Genomic DNA, 25,926 nt, shown 5'->3' on the forward strand with positions numbered 1-25,926 from the left:
TCAGAAAGGGCGACAAATGCTGAGTCATCAGCATCCAATAGATCCTTTATTTCATTTTGCTGGGATTTGCTTTTGACCTTGAATCGGCGGGCGTTTAACAACCCGAGTTGATGGCAGACTTCTAAAGTGACACCTGTAGGGGTAGTATGTGCAGCAACTTCTAGCACTCTAGCCAAGAACAAAGTAAATAATGTAGGGGCAAGCACACAGCCCTGTTTAACCCCATGGGCTACAGGAAAAAGATCAGATGAGTCGGCACCCACTGATACATGGGTCTGTATGTTGTCATGGAAGCAGCATATAAGATTGATTAGTTTGTCTGGGCAGCCAAACTTTGCAAGAAGTCACCACAGAACAGAGCATCTGATGGAGTAGAACGTCTTACTAAGGTTGACAAAGGCAACATACAGGGGTATTTGTTGTTCAGCAGCTTTCTCCTGTAACTGGCGTAGGGTAAATATGTCAGCAGTGCTGCATGATGAACGAAAACCACACTGGGATTCAGGGAGTATATCATTTGCAATAGCCTGAAGTCTTTTCAGCAACAGCTTACCAAGGGTCTTACCAGCGATGGAGAGGTGTGCAATGCCATGATAATTGCCGCAATCATGTCTGTCCCCTTTACGCTTGTAAAACCTCATTTTCCCAGCAGAAAGTAAGTAAGTCTAGTAAAGCTTTACGAAGTGTAGGACCACTGTGTTTCAACACTTCAACTGGGATTTCATCAGCTCTGTTTGCCATTTCCATAAATGCATTCTTGGTTTTCTCCGAAGTTGGTGGATCTTCGAGTTCAAATTGGACTGTTCTTTGCTTGATTGAGTCTATTTGATCATATGCGCTCAACTCACGATTGAGGAGAATCACAAAATGTTCTTTCCATCTTTCTAATATCCTACTTGCTCAGTCAGGATGGTGGTGCCGTCAGTGGACAGGATTGGACAGTTATTGGCTCTTCATGGTCCGTAAATGGACTTTAACGCCTGAAAAAAACCTCGGGTGTTATTAGTATCAGTAAGAGCTTGTAGTTCTGTTCCTTTATTTCTCCACCAAGTGTCTTCCATCTCCTGCAGCTTTTTCTGCACTTCAGATTTTGAGGAGGAGGGGTTCTTCAGTTTAACTCTGTACATGGCTTGATGGGCCACAAAGAGTGCTTGAATATTGTCATTAGCATCAAACCAGTCCACATTTTGTCACCAAGGACTTCTTCAGCTGTTGATTGTGCTGCAATTTGAAAGGCACCCCACCTTTCATCGACAGTCCACTTACTCTTGAATTGGCACAGCTTAATAGTGCAGCATGAATGGAAGTTACTAACTGGGTTCTCCCCTCTTCTGTGCAAAATTTTGAGACCTGGACACATCTGTTTAGTTTTGGGGGCAATTTTCAATCTAGGACTGTGAATCCTGAGATTGTCTAGTACGGATAAGCTGGTGATCCACAAAACATTCTGTGCCTCGCCTAGCCCTGGTAATGTAAAGATCCCTCAGGCATTATGATGACTAATGACATTTTAACCGAGAGTACTGCCAAGAATAGAACCACTTTTCTGGCACGTTGAATACTCTGCACAGAGTTTGACCTTGCTAGGGAGTAGTTCTCCATTTGTATTTGGAGACCCATTTCTGAATTTGCTCATGACTCTGTTCCAAGTGATGTAATAATTTCCAGTGCAAGCATTGAAGTCACCCAGTAATAAGATTTTGTCGTTGTTGAGTATGTTTCTTAAGGTGTCACTCAACTGGCCATAGAACTGAGTCATCTTTTCTTTGGGAACAAGTAGTGTTGGGACATAGGCACTTATTATTGTCAGAAACTTGTTGTGGGACTGTAGTATCCTCAACGTCATTAGGTGCTCTGACATTGACAGAGGTTGCTGATTATTGATGGGGTTTGCTATTGCGAGACCTAATCTGTGTTGGCGGATGTTTTAAGTTGCCTTGTAACCTGACCAGTAGAAAGCGTTTTCTTTTTCTCTAAGTGCGCTGCTTTCATGTAGTCTAATCTCAGATAAGACCGTGATATCCCTTTGATATCTGTATAGCTTTTTTGCTACTAATGAGATTCTTCTACAGGCTCAATTTTCCTTTGGGTCAAGTAGTGCGCGAATGTTCCAGCGTCCGATTGTCCATTTTTGTCCATTTCAGAATTCAAGAATCCTATTTCTTTCTTAGTCTTGTTGTTATTTAGTAACGAACCATTTATAAATGTCATAACAAGGCATAACAACAAAGGCCCTAATTCCATGGTGCCTCATCCTACCACTCTGTAATGTGATGTGGTTGCCAGACACAATCTCCTATTTTCTTTCCTGCGGTGATATTGAATTGTCTTAATGTAAAATTTGCTTTGCTTTTAGTTTTCTTCCCAAAGGTTAACACCATTAAGTTTAAGAGGGTATATATAACGTTACAGATATTATTGCTTAGTGTTGCAATTATTATAGTGTCTGATTAAATTCTGCTTGCCTTGGAAAACTGTGTCTGGAAGAACTTTGTTATTCATGAATAAAGCAATGAAGTTTGACAAGAGCTGATTTGAAGTGTTGATCAAGAAAAGTGAGAAATCATAATATAAAATGTTAGATTTGGTATGTTGGTACCAACAGATTTATCTATCAGTCAGTGAACATGCAAGTCTATGGAAAGTTTAGTCACTCGGACACTGTCATGAAGGAGACCAAGAAAGATTTGACTACTACAGACATGCCTTCTCCAACCCATGTTGGCCAAGCTTTGGTATCCGCCAATTCCTCTAGCATCGCAGCAGCAGGAATAGTCCTAAAGAGGTCATCAGACCCCAAACAGAAGATCTGTTTGTGGCTGTGAAAGAGAATGCGGAATCTGAATTGAATTTGAAGAGGCAATTAGTAGCAGGAGTGGTTTTGGTGGGGATTCATAGATTCCAAGGCTGAAAGGGACCATTATGATTATCTAGTGTGAGCTCTTGTATAACCCAGGCCATAGAACATCCCCATCTTTTTAGAAGAACATTCAATCTTCATTTTAAAAATTGTCAAAGCTAGAGAATCCACCACGACCCTTGGTAAATTGTTTATTTCCGGTGTGAATTTGTCTATTTTCAACTACTCCTCCATTGGAACATGTTCTACCTTTCTCTGCTAGATTAAAGAGTGCATTATCAAATATTTGTTGCCTATGTAGGTACTTATAGACTGTAATCAAGATACACTTCTTAACCTTCTCCTTGTTACGCTAAATAGATTGAGCTCCTTGAAGCTATCTCTATCAGACATATTTTCTAATCCTTTAGTTATTCTTGTGACTCTTTTATCTGAAACCTCTCCAATTTATCGATGTCCTTGGTGAATTGCGAGCACCAGACTGGACACAGTATTCCAGCAGTGTCAAATACATAGGTCCCCTGTTTATGTAACCAAGGTTTGTATTAGCCCTTTGGCCACAGTGTTGCACTGAAAGCTCATGTTTCCTCTGATTGTCAACTCCCACCTCCAATTTTTTTCAGAGTCACTGCTTCCCAGTATAGAGACCCTCCCCCCCCCCCCCCCGCATCCTATAAGTATGGCCTACATTCTGTGTTCCTGGATGCATTCATTTACATATAGCTATATTAAAATGCATGTTGTTTGCTTGTTCCCATCTTACCAAGAGATCTAGATCGCTTTGTATCCGTGACCTGTCTTATTCATCATTTACCACTCCTCCCCAATACATTTATGATCTGAAAACCTTATCGGTGGTGATCTTGTTTACTTCCAGGACATTGATAAAAATGTTAAATATCGTAGAGCCAAGAACCGAACCCTACAGGACCCCACTAGAAACCCATCTATTTGATAATGATTTCACCATTTACAATTACATTTTGAGACCTATTAGTTAGCCAGCTTTTAATCTATTTAATTTTATATCGTCCTAGTTTTTAATCAAAATGTGGTATCAAGTCTTAAATCTGTTATATCATTATTACTTGTATCAGCCAAACTTGTAATTTTCATTTAAAAAAAATCAAGTTAGTTTTACAGGATCTATTTTCTATAATCCTGTGTTGATTGGTATTAATTATACTACACTCCTTTAATTTATTAATTGAGTCCCATATCAGCTGCCCCATTATTTTGATGAGGATCGATGTCAGACTAACAAGCCTTTTTAAAAATTGGCACAACATTAACTTTCTTCCAGATTTCTAGAACTTGCCTATTGTCCCAAGACTTACTGAATATCAACATCAATGATCCAGTGAGCCACTCAGCCAGCTCTTTTAAAAGTCTTGGATGTAAGTTGTCTTGACCTGCTGATTTTAAAATGTCCAACTTCTGTAGCTTTTGTTTAACATCTTCCCCAGATACTGGTGAAATGGAAAGAGTGATATCATCCTCATCATCTGACTACATTATCTTCTCCCCCCCGCCCCCATGCAGAACAGAAATACTTATTGAACACTTCTGCCTTTTCTGCTTTATTATTGATCATTTTATCATTTCCATGTAATAGTGGATCAATACCATTATTAGGATTCTTCTTGTTACTAATATACATAAAGACAGTCAGAAGGAGATTTATTTTAACTCTGTTGGCCATAAATTTCTCTTTGTATCTCTTTTCTTCCCTTATTAACGTTCTACAGTTCCTCGCTTCTGATTTATATTCATTACTGCCAATTTCCCCATTCTTCCATTTGTTATATAAAAAATAAAAATAACTGTCTTCACTTCCCCTCTAAACCAGATCAGGTTTTTTTAAACAATACAGCCTTCTCCTCAGTTGTAGAATTGTGGCTTTGGGGGCATCTAATAAAGTGTTCTTAAACAATTTCCAATTAAAATTCACATTTTTTTTATTACATTCTTCCCAGCTGATTTGTGTCATAATTATTTTCAGCTTTGTGAAATTGGCCCTTTTAAAGCACCAAGTGTTCATATCACTGCTCTGGTCTTTAATTCTGTTTGCACATTATAAAGGTGGTCAAGTCATGATCATTTGTACCTAAGCTACTATTAATTTTTAAATCTGTGATCAGTTCCTCCTCATCCGTCAAGACAAGGTCTAATATAGAATTCCCCTGTTTTGGTATGCAAGGCTTTCTGCATTAAGAAATGGTCATTTATAATATTTAGAAATTCCAAGGATGTTTTAGTACTGGCAGTATGAGACCCCCAGCATGTGTCACTCAAATTGAAGTCCTCCATGATCACTCAGGTTTTTTTCCTACACATTCTTTTCATTATTTTCCAACATGACTTACAGTGGGACCCACAGGACAATGTGGGCAATTGTCAAAGCTGTACCAGCTTTGGAGCTTGAGTAGAAACATATTTCTTTTTCCTCCTTTTTATGGGATTCTTTTCTTCAAGTTATGACTTCATTTTTTGCTATTAATCTAGTTAGCAACCTTTTGAATTTGTTACTAAATTAAGCACTTCAAATGCCAGTTTGAATGTAGAGAACAGGACTCCTGGAATCTTTCTTCCAGGTCTTTTACAGTCAATATGCTCTGAAGGTTCTAGTGAGACTGTTCAGAATATTTTTGGTGTTTGCACTTGAAGTGTGGCATACCTCTGGTTTCTCCAAGAACTGTGATATTTCACTACAGCAGCTTACATCCAGCAGCTTGCAGTTGAGTCTTCTGAGAACTGCCTTGTGGCTGCTTTTCAATATTTTTTTTTTATTTTCCAAGAGCATCCTACAAGATGGCTTTCTTAACAGAAAATGGTAAATGGTAAAAGCTGCCATAGACCCTCAGTTGAAAAATAGAGTGTAAAGTAGTTCAGCCTTCCTAGATTTTAATGCAGAGTTATAGTCTGCCTGCAATTGCCAGAAATTAACTCTGCAGGGAGGAGATACGACTCTCTGCTGGTGATTGCAGAAAGGGATACTTCAGTGTTGAGGGGGTTTTTAATTGACCTATAAACTGCTTACTTCTGCCAGCACTCTGGAGCCAAGGAATGATCCTGTCAAAAGATAAGACCCTCCTTCTCTGTTGTGAATTTAGGAGCTGTCCTAAACTCTCCTGTCCTTTCACCCCAGGCTTGGGAGTAACCATTCCTGCCATTGATTTAGTCATCTTCACTTTCTTGTTGTTATAAGACTGGCTATGGGGGCTATGCTCAAGATGGAAAAAAGGTACTGGAAGTGTGTTCCGGCACTTCTGTACCCCATAAGTGATAGTACTGAAAGTGCCAGAATGGTGGTCTAGTTCCCAAAGAAGTGCTAGGATGGTGTTCCAGAATGTTCCAGCACGATTCGAGCCTTGCATTGGAGTCTGGGATTTCCAGGTTAGGGAACTCTTAACAGTTTGAGGAGGGTTCTTGTCTTTTCATGCAGTCGTTCACAACCTAGTTTCTCCTGTCACTGGAGACATAAAACAATGAGCCTGCCCCACTATTAGTGAGTGAGCAGACTCTTTTTCTCAAGTGGGCTTCAGTTAAGGAATCACATTTAGCAATGTTATTGTCCAACTCAGTGCCAGTTCAATATCTTCAAAAAGGGGCCTCACAGTATTAGCAACATTCCACTGAGAAACCGTACCACACACTAACCTCCCTGGGTTTGGTTTCTGTCATCTTTCTGGTAAGGATGAAAATCCTTTCTGGTTTGGGGTAATATGACAAATCTTCACAACTTCTCTGAGGCTTTTTAATGACCGTACAACATGAAGTTGCACAAAATGAGAGGAAGGCATTCAAAGGTGGATCTCACCAGATCTGGGCTGGATCCTAATGACTTCATTGAGGTCAGGGGACTTCCCCTTAAAGAGTGCCCATCCTCTTCTAAACGCTCTGTGGACAGTTTCTTTCTGTTGTCCAAGAGTTTGGGTGTAAAAGCTGTCTGTAGAGTATTTTGAACAGGTTGGATACCTGTTGTAATAAGCATGGATGCTTTGAAGCGACTGTGGAGGCACTAATTGCTTTGGGTGTCTGGTGGTGAGCTGAGATGACACTATTCAAGCCCTGAGGTGAGTTTTTTTCGAGAGGAGAAGGCTTCGGAGTGCAGACAAGAAAGAAAGCAGACAAGTCCCAGAAGTTTAAAAAAAAAAAAAAGCTACCATTTGTTCAGGTCATTTTAGAGAGAGGAAAGTCCAAGGATCAAATGCTTTGAGGAATAGATGCTGTATCAGCCTCAGGAAAGTTGTTGATTATGTGAGAAACCATTGGATACCATTGGATCATGGAGCAGGTCCTCAAGGAATCAATTATGAAACACTTAGAGGAGAGGAAAGTGATCAGGAACAGTCAGCATGGATTCACCAAGGGCAAGTCATGCCTGACTAACCTAATTGCCTTCTATGATGAGATAACTGGCTCTGTGGATGAGGGGAAAGCAGTGGATGCGTTATTCCTTGACTTTAGCAAAGCTTTTGATACGGTCTCCCACAGTATTCTTGCTGCCAAGTTAAAGAAGTATGGGCTGGATGAATGGATTGTAAGGTGGATAGAAAGCTGGCTAGATCGTCGGGCTAGAACTGCCCCCCCCCCCCAAAAAAGGGCAGCTCGGGCTGCCGCCATCCAAACTGCCAAAGGGCCAAAAAAAACCCAAAATAACCCATGCCCGAACTGCCGAAGCAGAAACAAAAAAACCCGCTCAGGCTACATCTACACTACAGGGGGGGGTCGATTTACGATACGCAAATTCAGCTACGCGAATAGCGTAGCTGAATTCGACGTATCGCAGCCGACTTACCCCGCTGTGAGGACGGCGGCAAAATCGACCTCCGCGGCTTCCCGTCGACGGCTCTTACTCCCACCTTCGCTGGTGGAGTAAGAGCGTCGATTCGGGGATCGATTGTCGCGTCCTGACGGGACGCGATAAATCGATCCCCGAGAGGTCGATTTCTACCCGCCGATTCAGGCGGGTAGTGTAGACCAGGCCTCAGACTCTGCCGCCCCAAGAATGGACAGAATGCCGCCCTGTAGCATGTGCCGCCCCAGGCATGTGCTTGCTCCGCTGGTGCCTGGAGCCGGCCCTATATGTGAGTATTCTTCTGCTGCACTGATACTGTTGTTTTCTTGTGCTTTGCGATTTATTATTTTTTTTAACATTTTGCCCCAAAATGAGTGGTTCAAATAAAAGACAATGTACGTATTATTTCAACGCAGAGTGGGAAGACTCCTATTGTTTTATTGAAAATAAAGGGAAATGTGTTTGCTTATTGTGCGGTAGTACTGTTGCAATGCCAAAAAAACATAATGTCGAACACCATTTCCAAACTAATCACGGCTCTTTTGGCATTAGCCATCCACTTAAACCTGAGTTGAGAGAGGTTTGATTTGAGTTGATTAATTTTCTTCTATCTGCCCAGCAATCTGTGTTCACTAGACAGGTGGTAAAGTCTAAAAGTGCTACCATTGCTTCCTTTAAAATTGCTCGCAAAGAAGAAAAAACCCTTTCAAGATGGTGAATTGTTGAAGGAAGCATTTTTGACTGGTGCTGATTGCCTGTTTCAAGGATTTCCTAACAAGCGTGAGATTTTGTCGGCAATACAAGACTTGAAGTTATCAGACAACACAGTTACGAGGAGGATACATGCATTTCAAGCGACATGCAAACTCAGCTAAAGGATGACTTGGAAATATATGACTGGTTTTCACTGCAGTTCGATGAGTCGACAGATATCTCGGATACAGCGCAGTTGGCAGTTATGGTGAGGATGGTATTTAGTGACCTCACCGTAAAAGAAAAGTTACTACAAGTATTGCCTATGAAAGGGTGAAAGGGCGAACAAAGGGTGAGGACATCTATAATTTATTCAAATCATATGCAACATCAATTAGTATGCCACTACACAAGCTGTCTGCGATCACCACTGATGGGGCACCAGCAATGATGGGCAGCACCAATGGATTCATTGCACTCTTCAAGAAGAATGAATCCTTTCCGAACTTTGTCTCATCATTGCATTATCCACCAAGAAGCTTTGTGCGGCAAAGTTCTTTCTTTTCAACACGTCATGAATGTCGTTATTAAAATAATTAACTCTATTTGAGCAAAACCTTTGCAACACTGACTTTTTAAGGCCCTGTTGGAAGATGTTGATGATAAACAATCTGATCTTATCTTGCACACAGAAGTATGATGGCTGAGCAAAGGTAAAGTTCTTGCACATTTTTTAAGCCTAATTGAAGAGATCAAAGAATTTCTGAAGTCCACAAATCAGAACTTTGAGCAACTAGAAGACTCCAGCTGGTTAATGGACTTGGCTTTTCTTGCCGACATCACTGACAAATTGAACATTTTAAATCTTGAGCTCCAGGGAAAAGACAAACATGTGGCTCAAACGATAGGTTCTGTAAAATCATTCAAAACAAAACTGATCTTGTGGATGTCACATATGAAGACAAAGTCTCTCGTACATTTCCCAAGTATGAAGAAAATGGTATGTGACAGTGATTTTAACCCATCACCATTTGTTATCCACATTCAAACACTTCTGGAACAATTTTAAAAGAGATTTCAACAGTTCACCATCATTGAGCCTGTAGTTGCCTTTCTTGTGAATCCTTTTACTTGCCAAATAGAGGTAATAGAAATGGCTTCATCGATTGAGAGTCTCATTCAAGTAAGAATAGAAGATGTGGAACTGGAGATTTTGGACCTTCAAAATGATATTGTTCTAAAATCCTGCGCAACAGATGAAAACTTTTGGAATCTGGTTGACCGAAAAAAGTTTCCTGCCTTAAAAAATGTAGCATACAAAATAAAATCTTATTTTAGTTCCACTTATCTATCCGAAGTTCTGTTTTCAACAATGAACATCATAAAATCAAAATACAGATCTCGGCTTACAGATGCCCATCTTGATGATTGCTTACGAACGGGAATATCATCCTACTCTCCCAACTACGAAAAATTGGCTGAAGAAATGCAGTGCCAAAAATCACACTGACTTTATTAGAAAAACCACATGAATGAATGATACCTATTTTCCGTTAAGTGCTGATGAGCGCGTATGATTAACTTGTGTTTAACTTTTTTTCATGTTTGTTTGTTTGTTTGTTTATTGAAATCCAGATACAAGTAACAATACAAAGAATATTTTTAATTAACCATAACTGGCTATCTATGTTAAAGTTAGAATAATAAATATATTTGGACCAGCAGTTCAACAATGTTTTACTTTTTTAAAATAAATAAGATGAAAACTGTTTGATATTTATTTTGTAAAAACTCCTTAATTTTTCTTATAGGTAGATAAAAAAGATCAAATTCATATGGTAAGGTGAAAGTAATTGCCGAATAATTTAATTAATACCTTTTACATGTAAAATTACCTTTTTTATCTTATGGATTCATATATTATGTAATATTAAATACGATGTTTTTCGTATTATTTAATGTACAAATACAAAATAAGCCTTGAAATATTGTTGGCGCCCGCCACACACTTCTGAAAACATGAATGTGCTATTGGCCACAAAAAGGTTGGGGACCACTGAACTAAGCGCTACTTGCATGCTGCACTAGTGAATTCTGCCTCTGTTTTGAGTTTCTGGCCCTATATTTTAAATATGGAGATGGGGGAGAAACTTGACAAGATTTGTTTTATTTGCCTTACCAACATTGTATGCAATATTTTTTTAGACTCTTATAATATGTTTTGAGCGGTGAGAACCTAATGTTCTTATCGGTCACTACGGTGTAGGGCAGAAATATAAAATGAATCAGACAGACATAGAGCCAGGAAGCTTTTAAGGAGACCTTGAAGTGGTAGGTAAGGGAACCTCTAAATCTAGCAAGTGTGGTTCTTATTATAATTTATGATGCCATACGGGTGTTTTGTATCCTTGAAACCTCTTTGAATGGTGACTTTATACGGTAGACATTACTTTTTCCTTACTCAGCTCTTTGGCAGAGACTTAGGAATTATTTTAGCTCTGAATTAAGAAATCTGAACTGCTCTGTTCCATTTTTAACGTGTTCTCTCTATTATTTATTATTTACTGTAGTATAAGGAGGCTTGATTTTTAAATCCTTGCAAATTAACTTACACAACGTTGCTGGTTCCAGCAAGCTGATGTTTTTGTGGCCTTACGTTTATACACGAGTTTCAGCATATAGTAGAAATGTAACAATTGCAGCACCGGGGCAACTACTGGAAAAGAGTCTGATCTTACAAGGTGCTGAGTACTTGCAACTTTCATTGCTTGGGAAGGCACCGATCCAACAAACCACTTAAGGACGTGGGTATCCAGACTCTCAAATGTTCTCTCTGAATTTAGTAGGGTAACTTGTGTATCTAGTTAGGTGTGGGGCTTAGGTCCTCAGCATCTCTCCACCTTCTAGTTTGTATTCTGATTCTGCATCTCTATGCACAGACTTGTGGGCAAATGGGCCACAGTTCATTTAATTAAGAACAACATACACCAATATATAATCCAATCTACATAGTCATGATGTACATCATAAGACCAGCAAACGACTAGAGAAACCATTTTTTCTTGTTCTTGAAACTGAGAAATAATTGACCTTTTGTGTTCTCTCATTTCCTATTTTTATTGCTAGGGATGTGAGTTGATAGAGACACCGGATCAAGACTTCACTGACTTCACCAAGTGCCTTCAGATACTTCAGAAAAAGATAGAAGAAAAAGGTCTCCAGGTAAAGCCAACTAATCTTTCAATCTGTGGTAGTGTTATAACTAGGGTGACCAGATGTCCCGATTTTATAGGAACAGTCCCGATATTCAGGGCTTTTTCTTATATGGGCACCTATTCCCCCCACACTCTGTCCCGATTTTTCATACTTGCTGTCTGGTCACCCTAGTTATAACTCTTCCTCCCGAGAGAGCCTAGGCTGCTGCGTTAAGCTTGCACTGAAATGAAATGGTTATTTACTGTAGCCCTGACAATCTGCACGGAGAGTAAATATTTGTTTTTGCTAGGTGAAATTACCCTAGACAGACGGACAAACAAACAGCTTTCTTAAGACAGCTTGTATTGATTTGTGTTTAATGAACTGCCTAACATGTTGAAAAGTGATTTGTGGGTGGTTGCTGGCGCTGGTGTTCAAAGCAAGAGTCCCACTTGGGTATGTAAATAACTCTTAAAATCTTGGCACTCTGGACATTGATGCTGCCCTGCGAAAAGGAGTTAAGAAAACAAAGAACCTCAGGTTGACCAACGGCTTACTCCCTTTGAAATCAAAGGGACTATTTTCAGAGTAAGCAAAGGTTAAGCCAAGAGTGAGACATGGAATTTAGCTCCCCCTTCTCTGGCTTGGGGGAGCTGATGAGGAGGAGTTCCTAGGGATCCCATCTTTTTCTTCCAGTAGAACAGCAACAGCACCTGACAGGGAAAGAAGAGGGAATCCCCTTTTAGTCCTCCTCTGAAGAAAGATCTCTCCCTTCCACGGATAACCTACTGGGCGAAAGGCAAATCCTGAAAGGAGAAAAAGGAAATACCAATTCCTGTTGCCTTCCCCAGAGATGAGAGGTGAAGGAAACTGTAGCCTTTCACTCACTCTTTCCACTTCAGTGGTGGTGGGGGAGGGAGGGGGGGGGGTAAAGATTCCAGCCTCCACCAGCTCCCTTTCTCTTACTGTGGAAGCAGGGAAGAAGGGAGTGTTAATGTTACCCCCACCCTGCTCCCTTGTTCTCTGTGCAAATACATAATGCATCTATTTTGCTTAAAATCCCTTTTGAAATGTCTTCACCTTCTAATAGGGAAGCAATTCCCTGAGGCATTTCTAAAGATTCTGGTGAAGGATCTCCCACCATGCACCTTTTTATGTGCTTTTCCCATCAATACAGATTCTCCATCCTGATAAAAACTGAGGTGGGTGATTCCCCTCCACATACTGCAGATGCTGTTGTCTGGCTAGTTATGAGTCAGGAAACCCTTTCAAATATGTTTACTCCTTTGTACCCTACCTCATCTCCTATGCACAAGATAGTGTAAGGCTGCCTCACCCTGTAACACCAAGATCTGTGAGAACAGACATCAGAACTGGTGAGCTTCGGAATCTGCTTTGACCACTGAGCCAGTCAAGTGCTGCTCATTATGAATGAGGGTGGCAGAAATGGACCCAGAATGAGGAGGGACTACGGTAAACCTAAACTTAATTGAGTTCTGCACCCTATGCTCTTATCAGTCCAATTTACTGTGGACAGATGGGTTTTAAAGGGATGTCATGAGAGGTTTAAAACTGAATAACCACCACACAGTTAAAATTGGTGCAGTAGGAGTGTGACGTCTACAAAGGCATTTCAGAAACAAGTAACCTCTTCCTTAAATCTTTGACTGCTTTGATCCCCCTTTCATTGACTAGTGTAATGTATTGTATTGTTAAGACTGATAAAGGATATCACACTTCAAATACTTGATATTTTGTGAAGCACAAACCTAAGTGTAATTGCCTTAATTGTTCAGAATGCTTGCTATCGCACAATACCTAACTTTTCAATTCAACTATATTGTTATGCTGCTATATGTAATGACAGCTGAGGTGTTGACTTTGAATTTGTTACTAACCTTTTGCTTTTCTGAGGATACAATCAACTGAAAAGGGCATGATTTCTCCAAACATAGCTACTGTGTTTATTAAATGCTGGCTACTTCGTGTTCGAGGCGTCTATTGCATAAAATACCTAAGCTGCCATCAGTTGTGAGCCGTGCAATTTGATGGAATACATACATTTATTTTTCTATTGTTGACCTTTCTCTTTCTAGCACCCACCTTATGGCAGAAACAATCACTGCTTCGATATACATAAATGACACAAATGAAATCCCAGACTGCATCACAAATCTAAAGTTTTAGTTTTTGTTGACATTTCCTTCTGCTTACAAGAATTAAGTGTCATTTGTCAGGAGTAGCATGGACACTAATTTTGGGTGCCTCAATTTTTAGGGGTCTCGCCTGAGAAACCCTGATCCTGATTTAGAGATAAGTGCTTGCAGCTCTTGTGACTTCAATTGGAGATGCATGTACTCAGCACCTCTGAAAATCTGGCCCCTTTAATAGATTTTGTGTTTAACCTTCAACACCCAAATTGGAAAATTTTGCTTACAAGTATCAAGGGATGAGTCGAATGGACCCCAAAACCAGAGGATTAAAACACTGTTGAGTACAGCCAGATTCAAGCAATGCTGACATTGGATAAGGTAGCAACCATCTGATTCTGTGGCAAAAGGCTTATCATGGTGGCCAGCTTGATCTCTAGAAGGGAATAGTGATGAGTCACACAATCACTTGGTTCCCCAAAAAATAAAAGCAGCAGAGGGTGAAAGGAGCTCCTGGTGTCTGAAACTTTGAGGAGAACAAAAAGGTATTGTACTGTACTCCTTTTTGGAATGTAGGAAGACCTTTCATTGTACTTTTTGGATTTTGGCTTCAGAATCCTTTTCCTTATGTGAATGGTTACTGAGTAAAAGATGTTTTCCTGGTGCCAGAACTTAAACTCATGTGTGCAAGTTCATTTTTACCCTCAAGCCAGCTGGGGTTGAGGCAATCACACTAGTCAACTAGAAGTATAAAGAGGGCCCCAACATCTTTTCCCTTGCACTAGTGTTGAATTTACTTTTTGTTTTATATCATCCATACTTGTTCAAAATATTTTGAGCTTACACTGTGTTCCTTATTTGCTCTTCAGGTAAGCAATGATAAAAAGTTAGGAAACTAGATGCACTCAATATGTATTGCATGCTCACAATCAACTGTAACATATTCTGTCTTAGAACAAAATACAACATTTAGAAGCCTGGATATCTGAGCAGAGTTTTTCCTGGACTGGCGTGAGAGTTGCTTATACTCCCCATGGAAATTGCTTCTTTTATGTCTGTAGGGAAAGTTAAATGTCAGTCAAGATCTATCATGCAGGCCTCTAAGGGGAATTTTTCGCTAACAAAAATAATTCATAGCATCGTTTGTTAATCATATGTGATTACTGTTCCTTAGACAGTCCAAAAAAAAAAAAATGCTCATGTACAGATTCAATATGGCATCTAACATCTCTGGAGTGCTTGCTTTTGCTTTACATGCCCTCATTTGATATCACATTGTGTATCCATAACCAAATAATGTGCAATAAAATAACAATATAATTCTGTAATTTTTGAATCATCAAATTATATGTGTGGATAATTAGACATTGTAGTACATTGCAGAAGGATACAAGCAAGACTACACTTCTTAAATTCTAAAAGCCAGATTCTGACTTGTTTTCTCCTTGTACACCCTATTTACTTTAATGGGGGTTGAATGGATAAGAGAGAGGGATGAAGTAAAGCAACACAGAATTTGACACTAGACTTTGTTTCCAAGGTTGTCAGATGTTTCTCTGTTTTATATCTTTCTTCTAGTTTATGGCTCTCTTAAGGTCCATGGGATACAGTTCCATGTCAGGAAAGCTCTCTGTCCCTTCTGGCATGTGCCCTTTTTATACGGTTTAAGTCACTTGATGTTTCAGTATGCACATCCTGTTTTACCACTTTAATCATGAAGTCCTTCTTCATATCAGCATTTGGACAATTTCATTTCATTTTAATATCTGCAATAAATTTATTTAGGATTATTCTTCTCTGGAGTAATATATTACTGTGTCTACTGTTTAATGAAACCTGGCTTTCTTAGATAAACAGCACGTTCCCCCTCCCCCTCATGTAGTGCATATTACTACAAGGAATCCTTTAAACTTAGGTGTTGAACACACTTATTATAACAATAATAATACCTAGCTTTTCTACTGATGCAAAGCACTATATATCTCAAAGTGATTTACTAAGGAGGTCGGTATCATTATCCCTAGTTCCCAAATGGGGAAACTGACACACAGAGGGGAAGTGACTTGCCCAAGGTCACCCAGCAGGCTAGTGGCAGAGCCAGAAGTAGAACCCAGGTCTCCCAAGTCCCAGTTTAGTACTGTCTCCATTAAGCCACACCACTTGATAGTGACAATAATCAGTAACTCCACTGAAGCCTATAAAGTTACCAACAATGTATGTGAAGGGAGAATAACCTTTCTTCATACAACTTAACTTCATCTAGAACAGGGGTAGGCAACCTATGGCATGCATGCCGAAGGCGGCACGCTAGCTGATTTTCAGTGGCACTCACACTGCCCGGGTCCTGGCCACCAGTCCGGGGGGCTCTACATTTTAATTTAATTTTAAATGAAGCTTCTTAAACGTTTTAAAAACCTTATTTACTTTACATACAACAATAGTTTAGTTATATATTATAGAAAGAGACCTTCTAAAAACATTAAAATGTATTACTGGCACGCAAAACCTTAAATTAGAGTGAATAAATGAAGACTCGGCACACCACTTCTGAAAGGTTGCCGACCCCTGATCTAGAATGTCTTGATTAGAGAAAATGTTGCTTGCATTTTCTTTCCTCCTATAGCGATGGGTTTATAAGATCAATCAAAAAGTCAGCATCAATAGAGGGTTTAAAGCCCCACACCACAAAAGCTAACTAAGTTACACTCTGCCCCATCTCTCCCTTCCACTTGGGATTCTGAGAGGCAGCCAGGAATTTCAGGATCAGGAAAAAGTTGTGCAGTCAAACCTCACATAGCTCTTGCTCTTCCAGCTTGTCTTTCTCCCCATCTTTGGTACTTGCCAGCTTGTTTCCCTTCCTATCCCATCAGACCCTGCTGCTGGCAAGCTTCACCACCACCCACACCCCTTGTTATTTTGGGTGCCCTCCTTTTTACAAATCAGTTTCCAGGAGGGAAAATGAGGAATAACTTCTTCAGTTGAAATTACCTGCTTAATTTTAAATAGGTAAAGTATAACTTTCCAAGTTTGAATTGACTCAAGTGCTGGGGCTAACACATCTGCTCTGGCAAAAATTTCATGTCGTCTTCAATGACCATGACTGATCTAGCCTGGGTTTATATTTAGTCAAACTCTGGCACCTCCTGTCATTCCATACCTGTATTACCACAGTGGACCATAGATTCAGTACTGACTCAAAGAGATGAGTCCTCACCTGTTGAATCACCAGTACCACTTCACACAACACCCTGGGTTTTCCTTCTAGGTTTTCCATGTGTGTAATGTATAACCTAGACCCAGCTTAACATCCTGTCTGAGACTTGACAAGTCACTTCCCAAGGTGGTAAGTCTCCCAGCAGTATCAACATTAGTTCACACTGCAGAATAAACCCGGGACTTTACTAATGTGTGTGTGTGATAGTTTCTCTTGAATAGAAAAGGGACTGAACTAATGCAAACACTTTCTATAGAATGATAAAAAGAAAAAGTTCAGATTCGGACTTATACTGTACATTTAAAAGAGCTAGGTTCTGAAGCTGTTGAGATGCTTTGAAAAATGTGATTTTTAAATGAAAATGCTAATATATTACCAGTGACCTTAAAAAATGTATTTTTCTTTAACTTTTCCACAGTGACATTGGTGGTTTTATTAATTTAAAAGCATTAACATTAAACCTTTTGAAAGGCAATAGGAGTTTCAATAAAATTCATTTTTATATTGTTGGCCTATATAAGGAAATGAAGATCTGCTATAACCTTGTTTTTAGCAGGGAGTATAATAAAGCTATATTAAAAGTCTCAGAGCTCAGTTTTAAAGTAGATGGTATTTTAGATTAAACAGTTAAAGAAAGAACAATCTGTACTTTCCAGACAAAGATAACGCTTTAAACCTATCACTGGATTATAAAAATTCCCTGTAAATCTGAATAATGGATGAATAAACTAAAGCTGATTTGACTTCTTGAGCCTGTGCTTTTGAGGACTGTTTATATTTGAAGTCTCTTCATTAGTTATTAAGGAGTCCTTTTATGGGCTTGTCTACACAGGGACATTCGGGAAAGTTAAGTTAACAAGGCTATGTCTACACTAGACACCACTGACGGTGACGTGTAGTGTACATGTATCTACACGTCACAGTGAAAATCAGGCTGTGTCCATGCTGCGGTGTGTAGCTACACATGCCAAGGAAAGGCTGTGGTGGGGGGAGGCAGTGGGGAAAAGGCTTCAGCTGCTCCCTGCTGCTGGAGCCTTTCACGGCAAGGAGGAAAGGGGTGTGTGGGGGGGGAGGAGGGAGACAGGGCAAGGCTGAGCCTTTTGGCCCTGCCAAAGCCTTTTCCCTGCTGCTGGAGTCTTTTCCTGAAGTGGGGAAGGGCTCCAGCAGCGGGGAGTCAGCGGGACATTATGTTCCTGAAGAGAACATGTAGCTGGAGAAGGCATGACTTGGGTAAGCAGAGAGCCATGTAGGATATGTACTTGGCTGCATACCCAGGCCCTTCAGGCCTGTCTTTACTCTACTCTCCTAAGCTGTGCCTCACAGTCTATGCTGCTGTTCATATCTGGGCTAGGGGGAGTATGCCTGTATCTACGCTACACACCACGGAAAGGAGCGTGCAGTGTAGGTATACCCTAAAGTTGTGAAGTTAGAGCACATAACTTAACTTCTGCACTTTAACTTCATAGCTTTAGTTAATTCATTTCAAGGTTTTATGTAGACAAGCCCTTAGTAAATCTTTCCTGATTGGACGATGGAATCTGAAGTGTTGTCAACCTAGTGCCCGATCCTGAGGAGTGCAGAACGCCCTCATTTCTCATTGTGATCACTGAGAGTTGAGGGCATTAGCACTACGTGTCACTTGGCCCTTTCCAGAAGGGACTAAATGACGACCTGTGATGATTTGGGAGTTCTGTCTTTACAACTTATGAATTCTGGTTGATATAATGAAGTTACTATAAATATTTCTGCATTATTGCCTCTAAGTAAATGTGGAATCTACCCTGAACTGGGAGGGCTGTGTCCTAACCCTAACCCATAAGAACTCAAGGACTGCCTATGCGGGTAGAAACATCTGAATGACAATGGGCTGGCTGGAAACTTCCCCCAATTTATTTTCTTTAAGTGTGGGTCATGACCCTGTTTTAATGGGGTCACCAGGGCTGACGTTAGACTTGCTGGGGCACAGGGCTAAAGCCAAAGCTTGAGCCTCACTGCCCAAGGGCTTCAGCCATGGGTGACGGGGCTCAGGTTACAGGACCTTCCACCTGACGTGGTGGAGCTTGGGTGGTCTCAGGCTTTAATCCTCCTCTTGGGGTCCTGTAGTAATTTTTGTTGTCAGAAGGGGGTCGCGATGCAATGAAGTTTGAGAACCCCTGCTCTGGAGTGATGAGGAAACTGAGGCAGGGATATATGTGTAGGATTTTTTTCTGAGGATCTGTGTGTTTATCATGTGATTAAAGATAAATGGTGTTAATTACTGTGCAACGTGTCTGTGCGTTTTATAAGTTATGCCCACTATGTGCCCCCTCGAAGAGGTAACCCAGAAGGCTTGTACCATTGGGTGGGATTTTGGAAGAGGATGTGCGTTTAAGAAGGAAATGTCTGAGGAGGCAGCGCTGGGGACTAGGAAGGGGGCCATATGGACACAGTTCTTAGGCAGGGGTGCCAGATTGAAGATCTTCACCTCGAGAGCTCTCCCAGAGGCCCTAAGACAGTGGCAGTGTCTGGTCTGGTCTCTGCTCATACTCTGGAGAATTAAAACAGTTGGGGATTTAGTGGCTGGATTCCCTCTGGCGAGTGGCAGACACTTCCACCAGGAGTAAATACTCAAACAGGACATGGGTATAGGCTTGCATGCTCCTTAGTGCTTCAGATTGACAACCATTCCACTACTGTTATACGTGAACCTGATTCACCTCTTGCACTGGTTTTATACTACTGTGGTGACTTCATTGACCTCACTAGAAATACTGGTGCAAGTGGAGAATCAGACCCAGATTATACATGTGTCTGTAGCATCTATGACCCACAGCTGGAACACTAGTTATGTTGATTCAATTGTCCCTAGAGGATCGTGATAAAGAAGCACTTCAAATCCCATCTTCTGCTGCTCCTCTTTAGAAAACAGCGGACATTTAACTTAAGATGACAAATAGATAGGCCTGGTTCTCATAGATGACTCTGAATACACTGCAGTAGTTCTAAAAGAGGCCTCGGGCTGCAATACCTAACCCATCCTTGCCACAGGAGAAATAGAATAGACTCCCTCACAAGGAAGACCTGTTTACCAAACCCACTGAAGTTAATGTGATCTGTTGGGTGCTCAGCACTTTTGAAAATCAGGCCACTTATTTAAGGGCTTAAATATAGACTTGGTGAACTTCACTTTAGGCATCAAGGTTAGAAGTCTCACTGTTGGTGTTTTATACACTTATTAGCTAATGAAAATTTGTCTCTTTCCCCCCCTAAAATAAGTAATTTTTTGGAGATGAATGTCATTACATAGTGGTATGGAATGTTGAAATACAAATAAAAATGGTTACCCTTTTAAAACAAAAAATCTTTACAATGTGCATTTTTCCTAAGTCTAGATTTTTTTTTTCTAAGAATAAAAGATGGCACTATGGGAAAACTAAGCATGGATCCTTACCAAACTTGCTCCTAATGGAGTCCTGATCTATGACTTGTGCTCTTAGGTGCTACTGCAAGAGAAATAATATCAAGCCAAATCATATCAGATTACTCACGTTTTATTCATTCAACAGCTTGTATTCAGTACTGCTTTTCACCATAGTTCTTGGTTCTTAAGAGTGAGATTTTAAAAGGTAATTATGCACTTAAAGATGCAGATAGGTGCCTAAGTGGACTTTTCAAAAGCATGTAGGTGGCCAATTCCTATTGATTTCAACAGGAGCTAGGTGGCTACATGCTTAGAATCCCACTAGGCACCTATTTGCATGTTTAGGTACCTAATTACCTTTAAAAATTTGACCCTAAGCAGAACTATGGAGTCGCAAGGACTTTATTGGAAGTAATACCCCAGTGATTTGTCCCCCCGCCACCCCCCAATGTTTGAAGGTTGGCTCAGCAAATGGGAGAAAATCACCCTTTTTCCATTACTTACTTTTCCTCTCATGTTAGAGACACAGTCAACTTGAAACATACATGCCTGACAGAAAACACCTCAGTTAGTTATAATTGAATGAGATCAGAGGAAAAAATTATATTTTTTCACCTTGTTTACTTGATATATTGGACAAAATTTTGTGAATGGTTTATAATGAAGTCAGTGTCTCTTGCCATTTGTAAGATTTCATATAGCAGCAAGGAAGAGAAAAATATTTTTAAAAGTAGGAATGTGAAAAAAATTGAAAGAGGTGGGGATGGTGCAGTGCTAAGGAGTGGTCTCTGAAACTAAACTGATCTTTAAAAAAATAATACCTGACTGTATTTCAAGTTGACTGTGCCCAGTTAAAGGGTCAGACATGGGCATTTTCCCCCATGTCACTTAAAGAACCTATTACAGTTCTCTTCTACATACATTAAGCAACTAAATATCCCTACCTACACAAATTAAATGTAAGCATGTGAACTTGAAACAGGAGGCACTCTACCCACAAAGCTGTAAAGAAATTCTGCTACAGTGCTCTTCAAGCGAATGGAAATATTTATCTGGGTTAGAGAACAAAAATAACTTACAAAATACTGACTCTGTGTAGGTGAGGCTGAAGCAAAATTTTTTAGAAAGGGACTTTAAAAGGTGGTCTATCATGAAGTGAATGGGGAGTTGTCTGAGGATAAGGGAGGTGTGAGAAGGTGTATATCCTCATTTGACCGGTGCCCTGGGATTTGTGCTTTCTGGCTCTGAGCTACTTGGTGGAATTTAAAGCTGTGCTTTTGCCCTTTCCAGCCCTGAATGGTCTGGGACCTTCCTACATGAGACTATTTCTCAGTCTGTGCCTTACTGCTGCAGTGAAGATCTGCAGAGGTGCTTAAGCTGGACGGACACACACAGAGAGAGACACACACGGTATAAACAGCAGGGAACTGCTGGCAGAGCCTTCTCAGTGAAGAGTGCCTTTCCTTTGGAATGCTTCTCTTCTCTGATTGACATTTCTTGAATCTGTTGACCTGGATATGCTGCAAAGCAAATGTGATTTGAGCAAGCCCTGGTGCAGCACTGAGGAAAGGAGGGAAGGATTTCTGTTTGGTCTCAGGTGGTGGGTTTGAATCATATTGGTCTGTTGACTAGTGATTAGATGACAGGAGAAGGAGAAGTCCTGCTGCTTTGGATGATTTATGTATTTTAACTACTGTGGTATTGTTTTTAAATGTAGGTCATGGGTGCTCAGTTTCTTTTGGATCACATCTCAGTAAATGAATACTTAACATAGATGACGGGTTGGATCACAGAAACCCTCTTGGGAGCTGCCACCCGATGTGCCAAAGCTACTTCTACCCCGTCTTCCTTGCCAGCTCGGGGCCCCAGCATCCTGTCCTGCTGGAGCCAGACACTCCTGTCTGCTCCAGCAAAGACCCAGGGTCTGAATTACTTGCCCCAAAGCTGCAGGTTTACCTGAAAGCAGCTAACAGAAGTGTTCCTGTCTTTAACACTCAGATGCCCAACTCCCAATGGGGTCTAAACCCAAATAAATCCGTTTTACCCTGTATAAAGCTTATATAGGGTAAAAGCATAAATTGTTCACCCTCTATAACACTGATAGAGAGATATGCACAGTTGTTTGCTCCCCCAGGTATTAATACATACTCTGAGTTAATTAATAAGTAAAAAGTGATTTTATTAAATACAGAAAGTAGGATTTAAGTGGTTCCAAATAGTAACAGACAGAACAAAGTAAGTCACCAAGCAAAATAAAATAAAATGCACAAATCTATGTCTAATCAAACTGAATACAGATAATCTCACCCTCAGAGATGCTTCAGTAAGTTTTTTCCTCAGACTGGACACCTTCCAGGCCTGGGCACAATTCTTTCCCCTGCTACAGCTCTTGTTCCAGCTCAGGTGGTAGCTAGGGGATTCTTCATGATGGCTCCTCCTCTTTGTTCTGTTCCACCCCTTTATATATCTTTTGCATAAGGCGGGAATCCTTTGTCCCTCTCTGGGTTCCCATCCCCTCCTTCTCAATGGAAAGACACCAGGTTAAAGATGGATTCCAGTTCAGGTGACATGATCACATGTCACTGCAAGACTTCATTGCCCACTTGCCAGCACACACGTATACAGGAAGACTTCCAGGTAAAACACACCCATCTGCAGAAAATTGTCCTGGTTAATGGGAGTCATCAAGATTCCAAACCACCATTAATGGCCCACATTTTGCATAATTACAATAGGCCCTCAGAGTTATATTTCGTATTTCTAGTTTCAGATACAAGAGTGGTACATTTATACAAATAGGATGATTACACTCAGTAGATTATAAGCTTTGTAATGATACCTTACAAGAGACCTTTTGCATGAAGCATATTCCAGTTACATTATATTCACTCATTAGCATATTTTTATAAAATTATATAGACTGCAACGTCACAACGGTATTAAAGAACACATTCAGGGGCATGTGTTTGTCCGCAGTGTTTCCAAAAACTTCCACTTTGTTGTCAGCCTCTAACAGGCCATTTTTCTTCTCTCTCCCATCAGAAAACAGAGTCACTAATACAGCTTTCATTTAGCTATGACACTTCGGTCATAGATTAACATTTTAAAATGGGCTGGTATTGGGAATCCCGACAGAATAGTTTCCACAAGTTGTCAAGAAGAGTTCACATCCTTTGTTTTTCTTTACAGCTATTTTTATTAATGATTGAATGCAAAACTTTAGGCCTATGGTATAATCTCCTGTTGATCATGATACCTTTGACCAGTGGCTGGGGTTATAGTTTGCAGTCTTATTAAAGCTTACTTCATTGTTACTACCTTTGTCAGTTAATTTGTTTTCAGTCATACTTGATCCAGCTTTTTCCTCTCCAGTCTTTCACGGGGTCCTCTGTTTTCAGATTGCAGCATCAAACTGCCAGAGCAGAGAATTGCATTATTCAGTGCAGTGAAGGACTGGTCTCTGAAAGTAAAAGGGAAGCTGTTTAATCATCTCAGTTAAATTCTTTCCTGAGAGCAGTGATTTGCTTTGCTGGATTTGTTGTGGTTGATTTCACTGGAACTCTTGCACTCCTGTTTTTGTTTTTGTTTTTAAACCTGCAAAAGCTCAACAGGCATAAAGCTTGATTAGGCTTTAGTGTATTTTACAGAAGAAAATCTGTTTAGATTTAAATTTAGAGCTTTGGTTATAAAGTCATGTAGGGCCTGAACCAACCCAAATCAAAGACATGGGAAAGACTCTTATTAGGTAAAGTGAGCCCTCTATTTGGATCAGGCCCTCTGTTCCTTTAACCAATAATCAGACAACGAGGGAGTTTATTGAAATGAAACATGAGATTTAAACCATTCACAAAGAACAAATTACTGTGGAAAAAATTTGGATAATTTTTCAAAGAGCTCTTAATTGATGATGGAAACTCCATGGGGCAGGGACTGTCTTTTAATTTATGTGCACAGTGTCAAGCACATCTCTGGTGCTAGATACAGATTTTACATAATCCCCATAGAGATCACTGAAAGAAAGTTAACGCAACACCTGCAAATATATGCTGTAAGTCTGGGCAACAAGGATGTGTACTGCTTTAATACCGTACCCTTCATCCATAGAGTTTAAGGCCAGAAAGAACTATTCTGATCATCTGGTCTGGCCTCCTGCATAACACAGGCCATAGCACTTCACTCCAACAGGCAAAAGGAGGGAGAAAGAGAATATTATTATTCTGTTCTGTGGATGGAGAACTGAGACGCAAAGAGATTCAGTGACTTGTCCAAGGTCACACACAGTCTGTGGCTGAGTCAGAAAATGAACTCCAAACCCAGTGTCTTTACCACAGACTGGCCTTCCTTCCTTACAGAACCTAAATCAACGGCTGTCAAACACTGTGTTATGTTTTACGGCATTATACAGGTAAAACAAATATATTTATAATTTATTTTATTTATGGGTAGAGAAACTGAGGTATGGAAATTTAAGTGACTTGCCCAAGGTTACATAAGAGAGCTGAGAAAATCCCTTAACTTGCAATTCGGTGATCTAGCCATTAGATCATCTTTTTCCCTTTTTGTATCTCACTGTCAAATATGTTGCTCAGTTTAAGCAGACCAACACAATCCATTGGCATATTATTGCTGCTATCACAGTGAATTAAATCTTCCCTTCTTAAAATTAAAAAAAGAGCTATGAATAGAAAAGTACTGTAGCAAAAATGTAAGGCAAGGAACATAAGAGGAGAGAGAGAGACTGTGAAGGAGCTAACAACTGACCTGGAACGAAATAATGTCAAGATTAATGGAATCAGTGAGGTGACAATGAAATTGATTGAGGGCTATCATCTCAGGTACAGTGACAGGCATCATCTGAGAGTTCTTTTTCCCTTGGAGAGTCAGTTGGCTAGAGCAATGAGCAAGTTCTTGCTAGAGGTAAGAGGATTGTACCTGAGCAAACTTCTGATGTCAATATATGATTGTTTTACTAGGAAATGAAGGGCCAACATATATTGTAAAACAAAAATTATTGATTTTAGCAGCTATTTGGCCTAAAAATGTTGACATATTTATAGATTACTAAATTTACATATCGCATGCTGCAAAGTAAAATCACAATAAATTGACTACTTTACACTCCAGCTAGCACTAGAGAGCTAATACAGCTACAGGAAGGTGAACTGAAATCTATTCTGGCTCGTGCATCATCAAAGGAATTGTCAACTACTTTCCAAATGGCAGAATCCTCAATACTGCTGCTGATGTATGAAGCAGAAAAAGTACAGCTGGAAATAGAGATTGCGGGCTGAGTTTGCAGGGCTGACTGAGAAAAATGTTTTTTCTTCTAAATTGATCAAACTTGGTACAGTGTTACCAAGAGACAATAAATATAACTCAGTGCCATTTATACTCTCATTTTTCAGCAGGTAAATGCAAGCATCTGGTTATTGCTAAGGTATTTGACTCTCCAAATAACCCCCTTTATTATGTGTTGTAGCAATTAAATGAAGGGCAATGCTCTCCAATATCTGTGAGGGATGGGTGCTTGGGAAATTTTAAAAAAATTGTCAAGGACAAAGGGATAATCTCTTTATGAATGAGAACTAGTAGAGGAATGGGAGAGTAGAAGGA

General features: G+C 40.1%; 1 protein-coding gene across 1 annotated transcript in view; it reads left to right on the forward strand.

Moving 5' to 3' along the window:
• The window catches only part of TPK1 (thiamin pyrophosphokinase 1), a 512,062-nt gene that overhangs the window by 304,481 nt on the left and 181,655 nt on the right, over window positions 1-25,926 (forward strand). Inside the window, exon 7 of the mRNA XM_065399761.1 lies at window positions 11,481-11,576. Within this exon, the coding sequence (XP_065255833.1) occupies window positions 11,481-11,576 (96 nt within the window). The remainder of the gene's footprint in view (window positions 1-11,480; window positions 11,577-25,926) is intronic.

This window comes from Emys orbicularis, chromosome 2 (genome assembly GCF_028017835.1).
Source record: "Emys orbicularis isolate rEmyOrb1 chromosome 2, rEmyOrb1.hap1, whole genome shotgun sequence".
In the NCBI taxonomy this organism is placed as follows: domain Eukaryota; kingdom Metazoa; phylum Chordata; order Testudines; family Emydidae; genus Emys; species Emys orbicularis.